The sequence below is a fragment of the Neopsephotus bourkii genome, unplaced genomic scaffold (genome assembly GCF_033783945.1).
Source record: "Neopsephotus bourkii isolate Nb327-2 ecotype Australia unplaced genomic scaffold, CSIRO-AGI_Nbou_v1 NB_1358, whole genome shotgun sequence".
NCBI lineage: Eukaryota > Metazoa > Chordata > Aves > Psittaciformes > Psittacidae > Neopsephotus > Neopsephotus bourkii.
Genome location: NW_026901837.1, coordinates 2,288,094 through 2,306,144, shown reverse-complemented (window position 1 = coordinate 2,306,144; position 18,051 = coordinate 2,288,094). Strand labels below are relative to the sequence as shown.

Sequence of the window (18,051 nt, the reverse complement as noted above, 5' to 3'; positions counted from 1 at the left end):
ATCACAGGCGTCTTAGTCTCTGACCTTGTTAAAGTATAACAGTGGTAGATATTTTCTGTTGGATACAAGTCATGCAATGAATATTTGGTATTGTGCTTAAGTCTGCTGCTTTATCCTGAACATTTTTTCCTGTTTGTGAAAACACAGCACCAGCCATACATGTTCACTGGTTTAAACACATTCCCTCCCCACCCTGCTTTTCTTTCTGTTCATTGGTCACACAAAAAAAAAAGTAAAATCACTTACCTGCCCAAATACATTGTCAGTGCTAAAGATTATTACTTTAATTCTTTAGTCAGTGCCTTTTCATATGTAATTTTCCTCAAGAGCTATTTTATTTCTCAGGTTTGCAGATATATGTGTTATTATAGTTGTCTCTGAAACAGAATGGATGTTGGTATGCATTTTTATTTTTAATCCCAATTATGAGGGTTTTCATCCAAATTTATCTTTTGTATATTGACAGTCACAGACAAAACAATCAGATGTTGGGTGTATACTGTTAGTCGCTTTAATTCAAAAGTTCAGTGATGAGAGTTCTTAAAAAATTTTTGGTTTATCAGTTCCATTGTCTTTGTATGCTGCAGTTGCTTCCATTGCTGAGAATTTTAGAATATGGATTTTAGTGGATAATTTAAGTATTTGATCCATTTCTGTGAAATAACGTGTACTATTAACATTTTAAATTATTTAATGATTCTTTGCTTAACCTGTCATCTTTTGAGAGGGCCAGTGTAGTTCTCACTGTTAGTTGATGATGAAAGTTAAACTGACGCAAGTTTTCTTGCCGTTAACCTAGAGCTTGAGTTTCCATTGCAAGTACTGCAGAGGAGTATTTAAGCTATAGTCTTTTGTTCACAGCAATACAATTTTGCTGTGTAATGTTTCTGTTTTATCATATGTTTTGCAAAATGCTATTATTTCTTTTTAGAGTAGGACTTGAAATTGGGGACTGTAGTCATGTATAAGAGCTCTTAAGGAGATCACACTGGCTAATGTTTCATAGCTCCAAATCTTTAAAGGTAGCACAAACAATAAAGAGTATGCAGGATGCCAGGAAGGAAGTCTGCAAAATTAATTTTTAGAAGTTGCATAGGAAATTTACCATCAAAACCTATTTTGTTTTCTTAGAATTTCGTCAGTATTTTGCCATACAGTTTTGTGTAGGCTTTAAAATTTGTGTTGGATTCTGCATGAGATGCTCATCTCCATAATAAGACCATTAGTGATACTGTGTGGTGAGGCAGACTCCAAGGCATATAAATAGGAAATTTTAATCCAAAATAAAATTGTGAAATGAAAAAATGATTTTTTTAATTTTATTCTTTTTTTTAACGTAGAAGCATACTTACAGCATTTCTTCATTAGTTCTTTATTTTTCTCTATAGATGTAGTGCCTGTGTGAGTGTAGGGTTTCTACAGAAGTTGTATTCCTTACTTTGGCCTTGCAGCAGCAGGATGTTGCAGCTACTGTGGTAGTTAATAAGGACAGATATAAAAGATTTTTTGAAGTCTGCTCAGCAAAGTTCATCAAAACATACTTAAATCTCAGCGGTCTGTGTGCCTTCACTGGGGGAGAGGGGCAAGGGGAAGAAAAAAATTGCACTTGGTTTAGAATCTAATTGTCTATATAACCTAATTTTGCATTTTTCTAGTATCCTGCAAGCTGGTGTTTCACAGTCAGAGAGTCAATATAGCTCCAGTGAACCTCGCTGAGTAGTTTTGTGATTACTAGTAAAGTTAGTGGGTCCTTTGTACTTTCTAGAATGACAATTACAGCTTGAGGAGCTTAGAGTCTAAGAGATACTTTGTGTCAAGCATTTTACAGAGCTCTAGGTTAGGTATCCTGGTACTAGAAGTGGGGGAACACAGAGTCAAGACCAGAAGAGGCCACTTAGATACTGTTCTCTTTTGCACACTACAAGCAGGAAGGGTCTGTGAATTAAGATTTTCATTAAAGAGATGTCCTGGGTTCAGCTGTAACTGTTATTTTTCTCCTTAGTAGCTGGTGCAGTGCTGCATTTTCAGCTTCAGTCTGGGAGCAGTACTGATAACACTGATGCTTTTAGTTGTTGCTAAATAGAGCTCACTCTGATAAAGGACTTTTCAGTCTCATGCTCTGTCAGTAAGGAGGGTAATAAGAAACTGGGAGGAAGCAGAGACAGGACACCTGACCCAGACTAGCCAAAGGGGTATTCCATACCACAGCACGTCATGCCCAGTCTATAAACTGCGGGGAGTCACCCAGAAGGAGATCGCTGCTTGGGTTAGTCTGGGTATCGGTCATTGGGTGATGAGCAGTTATATCAAGCACCGCTTGTGTTTATTGTTTTCTTTTCCTTTTCCCCTTTTAGTTCTGTATTCTCTCCCCTTGCTATTTCCTTTATCATTACTATTATTGGTGGTAGCAGCAGTGATTTGTGTTATACCTTAGTTACTGGACTGTTCTTATCTCAACCCGTGGGAGTTACATTCTTTCAGTTCTTCTCCCCATCCCTCCAGGAGCAGGGAAAGGGAAGAAGGGAGAGAGTGAGTGAGTGGCTGGGTGGTTCTCAGTTACCAACTGGGCTTAAACCACAACAGAGTAGGGTGAAAAAAGATAAAGGGAGCCAAGAAGTCTGAGGATCTTACAAAAAAACTGGGAGAGGTGGGGGGAAAAGTATTGGTAGATAGTAATTGACTTGAAAGAGTGATGAGCCAGTATGTCCTGCTTACAGAAACAGGTTGTGGAGTCTCCATCCTTGGAGATACTGAAAAGCTGCCTGGGTCACCATGTCTTGGTTGGCCCTGCTTGAGTGGCAGGGTTGGACTAGATTGCCCCCAGTGGTCCCTTCCAACCTCAGTCTTTCTGGTATCCTAGTTGAGGAGGGAAGGGTGGGCTGCGTTTCACAGTTAACTCTGGTTAAGTAACGCACCTAACAGCAGAAATTGTACCTGTTTATGATCCATCAGAACTTCTTAGTAAGGTCCCCCAGGTACTGCCTGAGTCTCTGTACCACCCTTTTTGGAATAACCATTCCTGCACACGGGTTGATTTTTGGAAGGGGAGAAAGAAGAGGACATTAGGGCACATGTGGAGCACAAAATGGTATCTCTTGAAACATGTTGTCTGTAAATAGAGTCTCCGGGGTATTTGGTGATGGCTTGCAGGGAGAGCTTACTTTAGAAGCAAAGGCTGTGGAAATATATTAGCATTTGGTGAAAAAGCCTTCCCAGTTCTTAGCCTGCTTCCGTTCTGGAACTTCAGGTGTTTTAAAGATACTGACTGTTTTCTCAGTACTGCCTTGCTATGTAGATAATTCTTGTGGTAACCACTTCTTTGTTGTCTGAACACGGGCTGTGGAGCAGGAACAGGATGGAATCAGTAGGAGTCCATAATCCCATTGCCCTGTTGTTTCTGCTTTTGTACGCTGTCATATCTTGTTGTTCTAAGTTCAGCACTGCATAAACTTTTATTTTTTAAATTTTTTTTTATTTTGAAATTAGCTGCTTTCAAATACGGAATTATTTAATCACTGACTCGTACTTCAGGTTAAGAAAGCTGTATACAGTATTGCTTTAACCATTCAATAGCAACTTGATAACAGCAGGGTTTTTTGTGGGATGCGGGCCTTAACAAAGTCATGTCAAGAACCCTCCTGTATCTGTAGCAGTGCTGTGGACTTCTTATCATGCCTGGGTATTATGGAGGTTCTCACAAAAAGAAATATTAAAAAATCTCTTGCCTAGGATTTCTGCAGTAGCTTTGGTTCTTATATTTTTAGTTTGCTGAAGAGAGAGGGTGGAGCAGCAGTGTATAAGATCAGAATTAGAGGCAGATTATCTCCCTAATATGGTTCTTGTTAGCACAGATAATATGAATACCGTTTGGAGAACAAATGGATTGTGGAAAAAGAAATTAAACCATCCAGATTCTGAACATTTGGAAAGCATGACACTGATGTATTTGTGTAACCTTTTCATGAAGAGTGATGCTGAAGTCAAAGAGGGGATTTTGATTTCCTTCATTAAAAGCCTATTAAATGAAGAAATAGGACAGCCATTGTTTTGCTTCAGTAGTTGGGGGTCGTGGAGGCGGGCCTGATCTCCTCAGGATATTAATGCGTGCTTTCAGCTGGGAGAAATGAGCCTTCGCTTGAGTTAGCTGCAGCTTTATGTGCTCGTCACTAGGGATCCCCATATGTCCTGGGATCTGCGGCAGTCAGAAATGGCAGAGCTCGGCAGCAGAGAGCAGAGGGCTCTCATTTCTATTCATAACAGGTAGCTCGGCTCAGTCTGCCCAGAGCGAAGTCTGTTTAATGTTGATCAGCTGTCCATCTGATAACCTGAATTGATATGGACATTTCCTCCAAGGGCTGCCCTGGCAATGACAGCAGGAGCATCGGGATGTCTTGTTAGTCTTTTTCTCCGAGCTTGAAATTTTATTAACCCTTTGTTAGAGCTGAGCCAAATGTGATTACAATACTGTGGCTGTAGGTTGTGGGAGTTTCTTCCTAGCCTCTTTAACAGTGTCAACCTTCAGTTCTATTGTCTACATGGAGAATGGCTGGCTGTTTCGGTTTCAGGTTGGTTTTCTCTACATGGAGCAAAAATTGTGAATTATAAAGGCAGTTTTAGAAACAGCATAAGTTTTTGTATGTGTGTGTGATAAAATATGTTGGGAACCTTTGTTTAACCTCATGTCCCAGCTCATCTACCTTTTGCATGCCTGCCCAGGCTCTGCTAGCTCTTCTCTCCTGCTAACTGGCACAGATCACTGGCCTGAAACAGTTGCTGCTGGGGTTCTTCGCAGGTCAGAAATATTTGGGGCAGAAGGTTACTTTAAATTAATATCATTCAATGTGGTTGCAACACATCTGCACTGTCCTGAGGAAACAGTATTAATTTATTCAGTACTACCCTGGTACTGAGGCAGAATCTAAGCTGAGTGTGTGTGAGCAGGTGTATGTGTATGTGAAGGTATGGAGCAGTTTGGTTACTTAGCTCCTGGTTGCTTCTTGAATAAGCACAGGAGCATAATACACCTTTGTACTACGGTGCAATTTGATTTGAACTTTAGGGCCTTTTAATCATCTGTCTAGTTGAGAGCGTGCATTGAATTTCTGATCTGCTCATATGTGAAGTCTCCATGACATAAAGGGAACTGCTCGAGTCAGAAAACATGTGAATGTGCTGAAGATTTCCTAGGGGGAAAGTCTGTGTGTGTCTAGGTTTGCAGCATTAAGAGAATGCTCCAGTTGCTCAGTTCCCCCCTCCACTTGTCCCTGCTCAGTTACTATGTCTGTTCATTGCCCTGTTGTAGTTCTGAGCTAAGGTGACATCTCTGGGCTCCTTGGAGTGGCAGTCACTAACTATCAGGGTCTACAAGGTTGAATTGTGCAAAGAGGGGAGGAGAGGGTTTTGCTAATGACTCTTGTCATGCCTTTTCCAAAAATGAAAAAAAAACAGAAGGCAAGCCCCTGTGAGATAACCTTTGTGGCCAGCCTCTCACAGGGATTTGAACCCTTAAATTCATGATGTGGCACAGTGTGTGTTGGAACAAGAGGTGATTTGTAAACCTATACAAATAAAATTTGTTCTGTGCCCTTTGCTGGACAATCACCTCTGCTTCTCTGCCTCTTCTGACTAAAACAGCCAGTGAAATATCATTAGTATGGTTTTAAAATGTCAGCTGTTTCCCCTCTCCCCCCTGCGCCTCCTCTTCCCCTTCCCTTCCCCCCCACCCCCCCTTGGTATTAGTGAACTGCAGGGTATCCTGTTATTAATTTAACTCTAATTTGAGCAGTCATTGATTGCAGCATTCTTACGGTGTTCGGATCAGCCTGCTGGTGACTCCTTTGTTGATATGTTCTTTGTTCCTTCCCATCAGTTCTTTCTGCTTGGTAATTTCTTCATGTCAGTGTCCCTCAAGCTTCTAGAAGACAAAACAAAAAAACAAAGAAAGCACCATGAAGACTATTGATTACTTAGCTTTGTTTTGCAAAAGAATTCAAACAAATGAGAGCTCCAAATGGAACCTGTGGTACCTGCAGCTTACCTGGAAATACACAGTGGTAGTTCTCTGTGCTTAACACCTTCTGGTTGTGGCTTCTGGAAGTGCATAAAAGAACTACATGACAATTCATAAAACATCTGTTTAGCACATGTGGTTGGTTTTTGTTTGGTTTTTTTTTTGTGGGTTTTTGGTTTCCCCTAAGAATATATATTTTATTGATAGCATCAAAAATAAGTATACTTTTTCTTTGCTTTCAGTCAAAGAAGTCTGGCTGAGATCACAGAACTGATCCACACTGCCTTTCTGGTGCATCGTGGCATAGTGAATATTGGTGAGCTGAAGTCCTGCGATGGCCCGCTGAAAGATATGCAGTTTGGAAATAAAATGGCTGTTTTGAGTGGAGATTTTCTTCTAGCAAATGCTTGCACAAGCCTTGCACAGCTGAAGAATACCAAGGTAAAAAGAAAAAAAATCTACTGCCAGAGCAAGTAACAATTAGTGACTCTTCTGAAAGAGACCCTTTAAAAAATCAGCAGTTTGCATACGTCTGCATCTATGGAACATCCTTTAAAGATGAGCATACTTATGTTATAGCTCTAGGTGGGTTGACAGGTTGCTGTTGCTGTGAACGTATTTACCACTGCCCTATAGGATTACTGTGGTGATGTCCTCAGTATACATTCTGAAGCACTGTGGTAATGGATGAATGGTTTGTTTGGTGAATTTAACGTGTATGTGGTGGCATGCTTATGACTATACCACCTCTGGCAGACTGCTAGCTGAAGACGTGTTTGGATTTTTTTTTGTTGTTTTACCTTATGCTTTGTGGATGGTTTGTCAGTCTTTGGGAATTCTTAGGGGAAAAGGCTTCACTGGTTTGTCTACACAACACTCAGGTCACTCTTAATGAAATTATGTTGTTAGGCATTTGGATGCCCCTGCGTATTGGATTGCCCTATTAATGTGGATGTGCTGCCTTCTAAAGGGCAGCTGCAATCCAGCTGCTCAGCCAAGCTCTTTGAAACGTTACAAGTTTTTCATGACAAACAAATTATATATATGTATGGTCTTAGAAAATGAGCCTGATGGAGACCTTAAGAGATCATTTTCTACCGGGTTCTTCTTTTCCCCAGATAGGATCAGCTACAACAAATTATTATTTACATGTTTGTCTAGCTTGATCTTTAAAATTCCTATGGTGAAGATAGATTCCTGGGCATCTGTGTGCCAGTCTAGAGTAACACCTAATTACGTGTATGGCTGAAGAACTTACTGTGCCATTCAGTGGAAACAGCAAACAGTTCATTTTTGCAGGGGTGCTCTTCATACGTCTGAAGATTGCTGTACATCCTAATGTAAATAAATGTTTGCCATGCATGCAATTGTCAATAGTCAACATAATTTTAATCATGAGCTTAAGGAGTCTATGTTTTTAGATTCTCATGCTAAAGCTCCTCGTGATGGTGGTTGAGTATTTCTGCACTGCTTTGATCATGAGTGTGACAGTTTCTTTCAAAAGTAGTGTCATTTTGTAACATAGAGCTGAGATTCCAGAGAAGAGACAGAAAATTAGATGTCAGTCTGCTGGAATAGTGAGTTAAGCCTTTACGGTGATAACTGGTAGTAAGTATTAAGGAAAGTTTTAAATAGTGCAAAAATTTAGCCATATCATAACCAATATGGGGTGCAATTGGTTTTACTAATTATTGCTGATTTGTACCTGTTCATTTATATTTTGTTTAATACTTAATAAGATTCTTAAGATGGGGCAAAGGATTTAACCCTACATCAATTTTTTATTTCAATATAAGAGGAAACTTATAAAATGTCACACCTATTACTTTGCATTAAGTATTGCAGCAGGACTATAATCCCTGAAGACTTGCCAGGAAACAAGCCTACAGTGAAATGAAGCACAAGTGCAAAGATACACTTTTTTTTTTTCTTCTTTTTTTTAAAAAGCAATCATTATACCGCATGTTGGGAAATTCTGCCAAAACATTTTAGCACTTTTTTTCATTTTTCTGACATCTAAATACTTTCATAGCTTCTACATACGATAAGTGGGATGCCATTATGGAAACTGATTGACTTAGTAAATTATTCTTTTTCATGCATCTAACCCTACTAGCAAAGTTAGAAAAAATTGAAGTACAAGCTATACAAATCTCTTGACAGGTGCAATGATTTAAACATACTGTATTTATTCTTTTGTAAATGATGAATTTTCAAATCTGGCATCTGTTTTTCAGCAGTGTGAAATAACTGTGACTTTTTTCCTTCATAATGTTTTGTTTTCTTTGATGCAAAAAGTAAAAATCACAGTACTGCTTCTTTGCTGGCGTTTACTTGGTAGCTCAGCAAATTGCCTAATGAAATGAGCAACATTATATCGTTACATGCATGGTACTGACCATGGTAGGCTGTAACCTCTATAAGCATGCATAGCTGTTGTATAAACTAGAATTTAAAATAAATGGAGATTTAACATTAACTGAACTGAGATAATTTTATTGTGTTGTTAAACTCTAGTCTGAGCTTGTGTATGATGCATTTATCTGCTTCTCTCGGGGTTGACAATTAGATGTGAAATTCTGTAGTCGTAATGAAATGCAGAGCTATTTTATAATTGCCAAGGGTAAAATTAGCAAAGTCAATTATTTTCCCTTAGGCTTTTCCCTGTAGATATTAAAAGGCTGCAAGGTAATTGCCTTAGGTAACACTTTGATTTTTAAATAACATTAAATATAGGAGTTGTTGTTGTTAATTCATAGTAATTTTCCACTTGCTACTGTTGTAGAATCTATCTGTAATGATGTTAACAAGATTTGAGGCTCAGGGCTTGTGTTTTTGGGGGTTTCTTTTAAACTTTTGCTCCTACTTCTTGTACGTTACTGAAGTTATGCAAAAGAAGGGTTCGGGTGGTTTTTTGTTTTGGTTTGTGGTTTTATTTTAATAGTTATTTTATTTTACTATCTGAGCCTCGAGAACTCTAGATTTTTTGAATTGTCAGGAAGCCTCCTGTAAGCTAAATTCTGCTGTTGTACTATTATAAAGTAATCTAAAATTTTGTTTTCTGAACATGCAAAATAATTCAGAAAGAATTCAGAAGAAATTCTCATTTTCTACTTTATGAAATTATGAGGCATTAATTGTGATTACGAAGTTGGTATTGACTGTGTTTTAAAATAAAGAACTGAAGGGCAGATGTGTGTGCATGCTGCAATTCTGTAATTGTGGCAGAGTTCTACATTTATTCAGGTAAAAACTTTAAAATGAACAGTAATTTCTTCAGAAGCCTTTTACAGCTACAAAGCATTAGATTGATCAGATCACATGTACTTACAGTCCTTTTATACATTCATGTTAAGATTTTGATCACCTTATTGAAACTATCCTCGGTCTACTTTGTATTTTGGATGGTGGCTTTTCTTGGCCTGCTGATTGTGGTGATAAATTATGTTTGAAGATAATATGGGTAAAAATCTTATTTCAGAGCTGTGTCCTGTAGTAGATTGTACATTGCTAATCCATGGATTTTAAAACAGAATTGAATCCCAAGATGAATTGGTTGGGATCTTCTAGTAGATGGTGTATCAGCAGTGGCTTTAGGAACAGTGGGCCTTTGACAAGGAAAGGCATATTTGGTTTTTGCTACTTAAATAGTAGTAATGCCTGGTAATGTGCTGGTTTATTGGATTGGGGTGTGTTTATGTGGGATGATGGTATTATTTTGAAAGGTTTTCTCATTTTGAGGGTGCAGTGTTTTGATACTAGGATTGTAATGAGGTATTTGTAATAGTCATCACAAACATGTAAATGTGGGAGAGATGGAAACGCATATTTGCCTAATAAAATAGGGTACCTCCCAACTATCTTGTGGCTATATGCAGTTTTAAGTAAATATGTGAATAAATCATTAAAAAGTGTAAGATGATATGTTTAACTGTTGGTTCTTTGTTGCCATCAGAAGGTACTATGTCTTTAACATTTGTTATCTCGCTTTGCCTAGCCAAGGCTATTGGTATGAAACTGCTAACAGCAGCTGTTGTTGTTTGAAAGTCCTTTGATTATGGCCTGGTGGCATTCAGATGCAAACACAGCAAATATAATAAGCATTAATTCTGTCATCTGTCAGATAGATAAGTGATATGGACATTATAACACAAGTGATGTGTGAATATTGACTGATATTATCAAGTAATGTGCTTTTTCAGGGTATATCACAGATAAGTTGGAAGAAGCCTTCTGCTTCCTAGAGTATTAGAATCATCAGTTGTCTTATGCAACTATGGAGAGGGTGCATAAAGATATAATTATGACCAGTTTCGATCCTCCTGTACTTGGAAGACAGTGATACATAAAACTTCAGAAAGATGAAATTATGCATTTTAGTGCAATGCCTACTGTAATGTGCTGATGACTAAAGAAAACGATAAAATAGTATGTAAATGTATTGCTTGCAACTCCATAAACTGGTAGGAAGGCATCCTTTTGTATTAATAAATAAATAAAGTAAATAGCCCACAAACCAACCAAAACCTCATCATCAGAAAACAACACAGCCAAACAAAAAAATAACCCCAACCCACCTGCAAAACAAAAGATAAAAGAAAAAAAAAAGCAAGCCTACCCCTGAAATACAGGCAGTGGTAGTGTTCTCCATACTTCTTACTGAAATCTTAAGCGTGACTGTTTTCCCACTATAATTCATTGAGCTATTGTGGGAATGATGAAACTATTCACAGAAGTGCTTCAAAATCTACAGCCTGAAAGCTTGGAATTGAATTTAAGAATCTTGTCTATCAATGCAGAGCTTTGCCAGAAGTCTGTATTATAGAGCATTGTTTTATTAAGCATTATTTGTTTATAAATAAACCGTACCACAGATGTAGTACTTATATAGTGGATTCAATTCCTTATGTTAAGTTTATGTGTTCTTAAAGGCATAAATGTGTTTATGTGTATGTGAACACAAGGCCTATTTGGTAAACAAGTTAGTCATATAAATCTTCCTATGTCTTCCTTTTGCAACAATCTGAATGTACCTTATGCTTCATAAAAGAATTGCTTGATCTTCAACTATGGTTTCTCCTTCTGGTTGATCTTAGTCCTATTGGAAAAGTTGTTTTGAACTTGAGTGACTTGGCTCCTTGCTGACCAGTGAAGAATATGGAGAGCATCCCCTTTCTGGAATTATGCCAATTGCTTTTTTTGATGTAAATTGACATTTTTGAGAATTGACAAAGTTAGAATCTACAATTTTAATTTTTAAATGTAATTTAAAAAGGGTAGTACTTGTATCAGGCTTTCTCTTGCCTTGGGTGATGCTAAGAGAAGAACATAATCTCTTAAAAGATATCTTTTCAGTATTAAAAAAGTGCGAAATTATGGGTTGGCTAAAGAAGTTATTCCCAGGATCAATGGCAGTTTTGTGGTCCTTTCTTCAAAACTGAAAACTTACTGTAAAGGACATGAAGAGTGCATCCTATCAAGAATCCTGTAAGAAATACCCTTTTTAAAAGAAATGCCTCCTTGCCAGTGTAAAGGCAGCCATTGACTTGTAATAGGTCCAAATTACTGTCCCCTAGAACAGTGCTTCACATTTTGTTTGAGGTGAGTAGAAAGTGCTGCTTGGTGGTAAGTGTGAGATAAGTTATTTTGAGAGCAATGAAAGTTATTTTGAAAGAGGTATTCTTCGTTGTTTTCTCTGGTGGAAAATTCTAACTATAAATCCTACTAAGCATATTTATGTTACATTTTACATAAAATAAACAAAGACCCTTAATCTGAATTTTCATTCTGAGATTGATGAGAGAGAAGGCATGAATGGAGAAAAGGTGAGAATCAGGAGTAATGTGTTTGCTCCCAGTTGCACTGTTAATAGAGAAAAACAGAAGCTGCTGATAAAAGCATTTTAAATCAAAGTGTGCATATTTTTTTAAAATTATTTGAACTTTTCACCTCTGCTCATGTATTCTTTTTCTTACCTGATACAAGCTGCTGTTAGAGATAAGTACCTTTAAAATGATCAGTTCACAGCGCAGCTAGGTGACACTGAGGCATGAATTTGATAAGAAGTAGAGATCAGATTAGATTGAGACCCACGTTATAAAGTTGGATAGTGAAGTTCATTTCTCTTGGGAGGAGGGAGGGGAAGGGAAAAACAACCTCCACAATTTTTCCTAGAAAGCAGATAAAGAGCTTTCTGAAGTACATTACCATGTCTGTCTTGCTGTACTGTCCCGAGTCACTGTTTGATGGTGATTTACTGGATGAGATAGGGAGTGCAAAAGTATCTATATTGCTGAGTATTTTTATTCTGATTTAGTATTTTTGAGTACTGCATGGATGTGCCTCAAAACCAGACGCTGCTGAAAAATGTAGGTAAGTTTAAAGAGCTCAGAATTTATTTATGGAAAAGTACATATAAGGAGCACTCTTGTCTGGGTAAAGGGGGGAGAAGAAAACTGAGGAAGAATGTAATGTTTTTGAACTTTTAATGTAACATAGAATTATGGCATGGTTTGGGTTGGAAGGGACCTTGAAGATCATCTAGTTCCAGCCCTCTGCCACAGGCAGGGACACCTTCCACTAGAGCAGGTTGCTGAAGACCCCATCCAGCCTGGCCTTGAACACTGCCAGGAATGGGGCAACAACAGCAATGTCGTAAGGCAATGTAGCCATCATGATGGCATTATTACAAAATAAAGCTCTTTCTTGGCAATCCTAAATAAACAGTTCTGTGTCATAAAATATTGAGGTACAATCTCAACGTTTGCATAAAACTTAGCATGTATTTTATTGGGGAATGCAAGAACAGTTCTGAGAAATGATTTGTGATTCATACATAATTATGAATCCATTCTTTAAACTGTTACTTGTTTTAATAATTATTTTTAGGGTGCAACAAAATTTACAAATTTGTACCTCTTTCTGAGAGATAAATTTGGTTTCATTTTATCTTAAAGCGTAAAAGGAGATCGTAATTCAAAGAAACCTTGTGTCCTTTTAATGGATGTATTGTTTTTTCTGCCCCATGTTCTCAAACACTGGATTTTTTAATAAGATTTCTGTACTGAAGTTTTGTTGACAGTCATGTGAAGTTCATTTGGTAGTAAAAAGGCACTCTTTATAATAGTCGACAGAGGTATATACGCACTGGGGGGAATCCTGTATGTTAGAGATAAAAGTGAAAATCTATTGGAATCAATACCTAATAGTCAAATTTTCCCACCTGACCTTAAAACTCTTGTCTACCATTTCTGTTGTCTTTAGAGGTAATGGTTCTTGTGATGGTGATGATAAAACTGTAGAATGATGCTAGTCAATCTCCTGATTACTGCGCTGTCCTCTTCACATTGCCCCACCTTTTTTTTTTTTAAAGTTAAGTTATAGTTCCTAAAACAACAGCACCTGAGCATATGAAGCATTTGGTTTTCTGCATCTTTCACACATTTTTGTGTATTATACTTTTGCTGTCTCTAACTGATAATATAATTAAATACTTGTAAAGATTTCATTATCCTAATGGCTGTTGTTATATGTTTGAAAAGTAATCTTTTTAAGAATTTAAATTAGAGGATTAAGTGACACAGTTTATTAATTTATTAATTTAAGTGAAATTCTAAAAATTAGCCTTAATCTGCAATTGTGGTAGGTTAGCAACAGTCTTCTGTTTGATCTGTAAGCGTTCTGTTGCACTCCAGTGAATGTTGGTTTTGAGATTACAACCACTTAACGTTGTTTTGGTTCCTGTTCATTGCATTCCTTAAATAGTTCTTTTTACCTTAATGGACTTTTGCACCTGTACCATTTTTTGAAGCTAATGCTTATGTTAAACTTCCCCAAAGCTAGACTCCTCTGGGGTTAGTATAGGTGTCCTGGGTTCAGCAGTAGCAGTCATTTTTTTTCCTTCTTAGTAGCTGGTGCATTGCTGTGTTTTTTACTTTCGGCCTGGGAACAGTGCTGATAACACTGATGTTTTTAATTACTGCTCAGTAATGTTTAGTCTGACCAAGGACTTTGTGAGTCTCATGCTCTGCCAGGGAGGAGGGGAAGCCGGGAGGAAGCAGAGACAGGACACCTGACCCAAACTAGCCAAAGCAGTATTCCATACCACAGCACATCATGCCCAGGATGTAAACTGAGAGTTACCCGGAAGGGCTGGCTTACTGCTTGGTCGGGCCAGCTATTGGTCGGCAGGTGGTATTGTATCCTCTTCCCTTGTTATTTCCCCCATCGTTACTATTACTGGTGGTAGCAGCACTGGTTTGTGTTATACCTTAGTTACTGGACTGCTCTTATCTCAACCTATAGGAATTAACATTCTTTCGATTCTCCTCCCCAGCCCTCCGGGAGCAGGGGGAGGAAAGTGGAGGGAGTGAGCAAGGACTGTGTGGCTGATTTACGACTGAGCTTAAACCACAACAATAGGTCTGTATTGAAAGAGTTTGTTTTTCTGTGGTTCTTGCCCAGGGTACTGCTGGAAAAATTTATGTTTAGATTTCAGTCTGTTTTCTGTCCTCCCACTTCTGCATGAAAAAATAGTTGGGGGGGGAGCGATCTCAAAAAGAGTGATTTCTGCAACTTCCCTTAAGGCCGCATATGACTTACAACCAGTGCCTTGTAGCAGAATGATTGCTGCAGAACACAGAAGGGCTGCGACTGAGACTGATACCAAAATATATAATCATAGGTAGCATGGAATTATCAAATCTACCATTGAAGCTCTTTCACAAAAATATGCTTCAAAAGTACTTTAAAAGCATCAAGGCATGGAGCTATCAAGAACAGAATTGTGAGTGTTTGAGATTCTGTCTTAATGCTACATGGACTGAGCAAGTAAACAGTCTCAGGAGGAAGTTATCCACTCAGTTGTGATGAATTTTCAATAGACTACTAAAGATATTCATACTGGTTTGCACAAAGTCCAAAAAAAAGGCGGGGCAACGAGAAGAGCACAGTGCAGCAATCAGGAGATTCACTAGCATCAGTCTACAATTTCTTACCTCTGAATTACCCCACTATTTCATCAACTTGCATTTGATTTTGCCTTCCTTATAGTAGCAATTGGACATATCTTTCTGCTTTTCTGGTCTGCCCAGCAGACCGAAGTCAGTGTTCACTGCTTGATTTCGCAAACCGAATACCTGTTATTATTCCAGGTAAATACTGACCTCCTCAGAGGTAAACCACACAGCTGCTTCGAACAGTTGGTTAAATAGTTCTTTTTCTGACAGAACTACTGTTTGTCTCATTCTAATTAACAGAATGGTCTGCAAAATACTTATGTTATATATACATAAAAGCAAGAGGGCTTTTCAGAGATGACAAGCATCAGTGAAGAAGAAAGTAAAAACTAATTTGAAGAAACTGAAGGAAAAGCTTATTTTTCTTGAGAGGCAAGCCAGAGGTTATTCAGGATATCAAGATAATCATTATACCTGGCAAATGTGTTCTGGGTAGTTGGGGTAGAAGTGCCTGTCCATCTGTTTTCCTCCCTTAATGTATGACACTGACCTGACAATTGTATAGTGATGAAGACAAATGACTTAGGAGTTGAAAGTGCTTGCAAGCTTTGAGATAAATATATGCCTATCATGTGTGTGTATGTGTGTGTGTATAAATCAATTTTATTAAATGTTAAGGCCAAATTACGGAAGGAAGTTTCTTACTATATTCTTTTTAAAGGCAAACCACCTCACTTTACAAAGAAGAAATTGCCTTTCAAAGATTTGAGGCAAACATTAAAAAGTGACTATATTTGATATTTCCTTAACTGTTAACAAGAAACTGCATCCAAGATGCTGATCACTGCCAGAATATGTAGGAAATGGATATTCAAAAGAAAGTAACATTTATTCTAAGAAATTGAAGTAATGACAACTTGTGGGCATGTGATATTTTATTCTGCATGAGAATACACAGTGTGAGAAAGGACTCTCAAGAGCCAGCAGTTCTGCTGCTTCATTCACCACTTAGAATAGGTATTGGCACTGTCTGGGTTTCTTAAAGCAGAGGTGTTCATTACAGCTCTTTTTTTTCACAGCAGTGAATAACCATCACATGAGAATTCATTGCTAAAAAGCTTTAGTTCATATACAAATTATAAAATGAAAATGAATTTTCACAAAGTTGAGGAAGGTGATGTCCTCCATGAGCAATATTTACCATGCTAACTTCATTCTTTTTATATTTGAAGCAGTGGAAGATCGCAAGTTCTGTTTTCTTGGCTTTATTTAAAGTCTGTTTCTTAAACATAGTAAGATTTTGAGAGTGCATAGTAGGATTAAAAAAATAATCAAATCTGTTCTGATTAAACACTGTCTTAACAATAGTATTTCAAATTTTTTTTTGAATGAGGACTTAGTGCAAATTAACAGCAAATTTGGTTCTAGAGGTGGACTTTTCATGACAAGGCAGTTAATGCACAGTTTTGCAGAAGGACTGGAGGTCACTGGGGTTAGTATGCAGTCAGCCGTCCACTTGGAGTACGACTTTAACTGAGAATACACTTTCCAAAAGTGAAAATATGTTTTCGTAATGATTCAGTTGCAATTCAAAGCTATTAGCAATAGTGATAAGAATCTTAAGATTTTTCTGGATGGTCTTTGTTAGTACTCCCAAGAACATAACTGTTTGTAAAAGGACAATCTATTCCCAGTACAATTAGTAAACGTAACCCTTCCCTAAGAGAGTATTTGGCACCAGCTTTGTAGCCTTATTATTTCAAAGACAAGAAAAATTGTTGCTGCTGCTACAGATGTGAGTAGGCAAGATCAGCTGTGGTCCTCTTCTACCACATCTGAGGTTAGAAGGGACTTACTGAAGTCATCCAGTCCAAACCTCCTGCTCAAGCAGGGTAAGCTAGTGCAGGCTGTCCAGGACCATGTCCAGATGGCTTTTAAATATGTCCACAGATGGAGACTTCACAGCTCCTTTGGACAACCTGTTCCATTGTTTGATATCCTTACAGTAAAGTGTTTTCAAGTGTCCAGATGGAATTTCATGTTTTAATTCGAGCCCATTGCCTCATCCTCTCAGTGAGCAACACGGAGAATACTTTGGCTTCCTCCCCTTCATTCCTACCCAGCAGGTGTTTATGCACATTGTACTAAGTAGGAGAGGTTAAAATACATGTCTTGTAAATAGGATAATAGATTACATATCTTTTCCTCTTTTTACACTGCTGTGAAGCTTTTCTTTACAAGGAACCTTTCCAGTGTCAAGTTTTTAGTAAAAATGCCTTTACATCTGGAGTGGCTTCAGTGCAGTTATACAGACTGAATAAAATAATGGCAGTAATGTAGACTAGTTAATAGTATTTTTAAACAAAATGCTGAAATATTAGACATCTTGCTGGCCATCAGGATGACTGAATCTTTGTATGAACTGGAACTGGTTGTTAATATTAGTGGTTTAAAATTCAGCAGCATTTCTCTTGGAGTCTAGAGTCTGATTGCTGCTACTCCTGGTAGAGTGGGTTGTCGATTTGCTAGTTTAACAAACATCTGCAGGTTTGTTTTGTTGATTCTCTGTGTCAAGTGATAAATGGTATTACTTCTGATTAATGTTTATTCAGATACAGTCTATGCAAAATGGTTAATAGCAATTGCAAGTATAATTTTCGTCAACTTGGAGCTGATCAGATCTTTTATTTTTTTTAATTCAGTTTAATCCACAATTCATTTGTGAACATATACCCAGCTTAATGGTTGTCTGCACCAGTATGACTGGATGTCATTCCTGACAGCCATGCTTTTCTGCATCATTTATTGATGGAGGAAGGTTTTATAGTTACAGAACCCTGTAGTCACTATACCTGCTTTGTTCACTGTTCTATACAGAAGAAAGATATGTAATGAAATTACCCTATCCAGAAGGGTCAAGCTGAAGATGTTAGATATTTCCCTAACCTACATCAGTCATCAACAGTTGGCTGAGTACGTCAATGAAAGGATTTGCTACATTGGATCTGCAAAGTTATTAATACACTGTGTGAGGTACATGTGGATATAAGAGAAGAGAAAATTATATTTCTTCTGTTGGTTATG

At 37.8% G+C, this 18,051-nt stretch overlaps 1 protein-coding gene across 3 annotated transcripts in view; it reads left to right on the top strand.

Annotated features, from left to right (window-relative positions):
* Window positions 1-18,051, top strand: part of PDSS2 (decaprenyl diphosphate synthase subunit 2) — a 120,040-nt gene that overhangs the window by 69,750 nt on the left and 32,239 nt on the right. For all 3 annotated transcript variants that reach the window (XM_061366782.1, XM_061366781.1, XM_061366780.1), the window contains one exon: window positions 6,253-6,451. In XM_061366782.1, coding sequence (XP_061222766.1) covers window positions 6,253-6,451 — 199 coding nt within the window. The remainder of the gene's footprint in view (window positions 1-6,252; window positions 6,452-18,051) is intronic.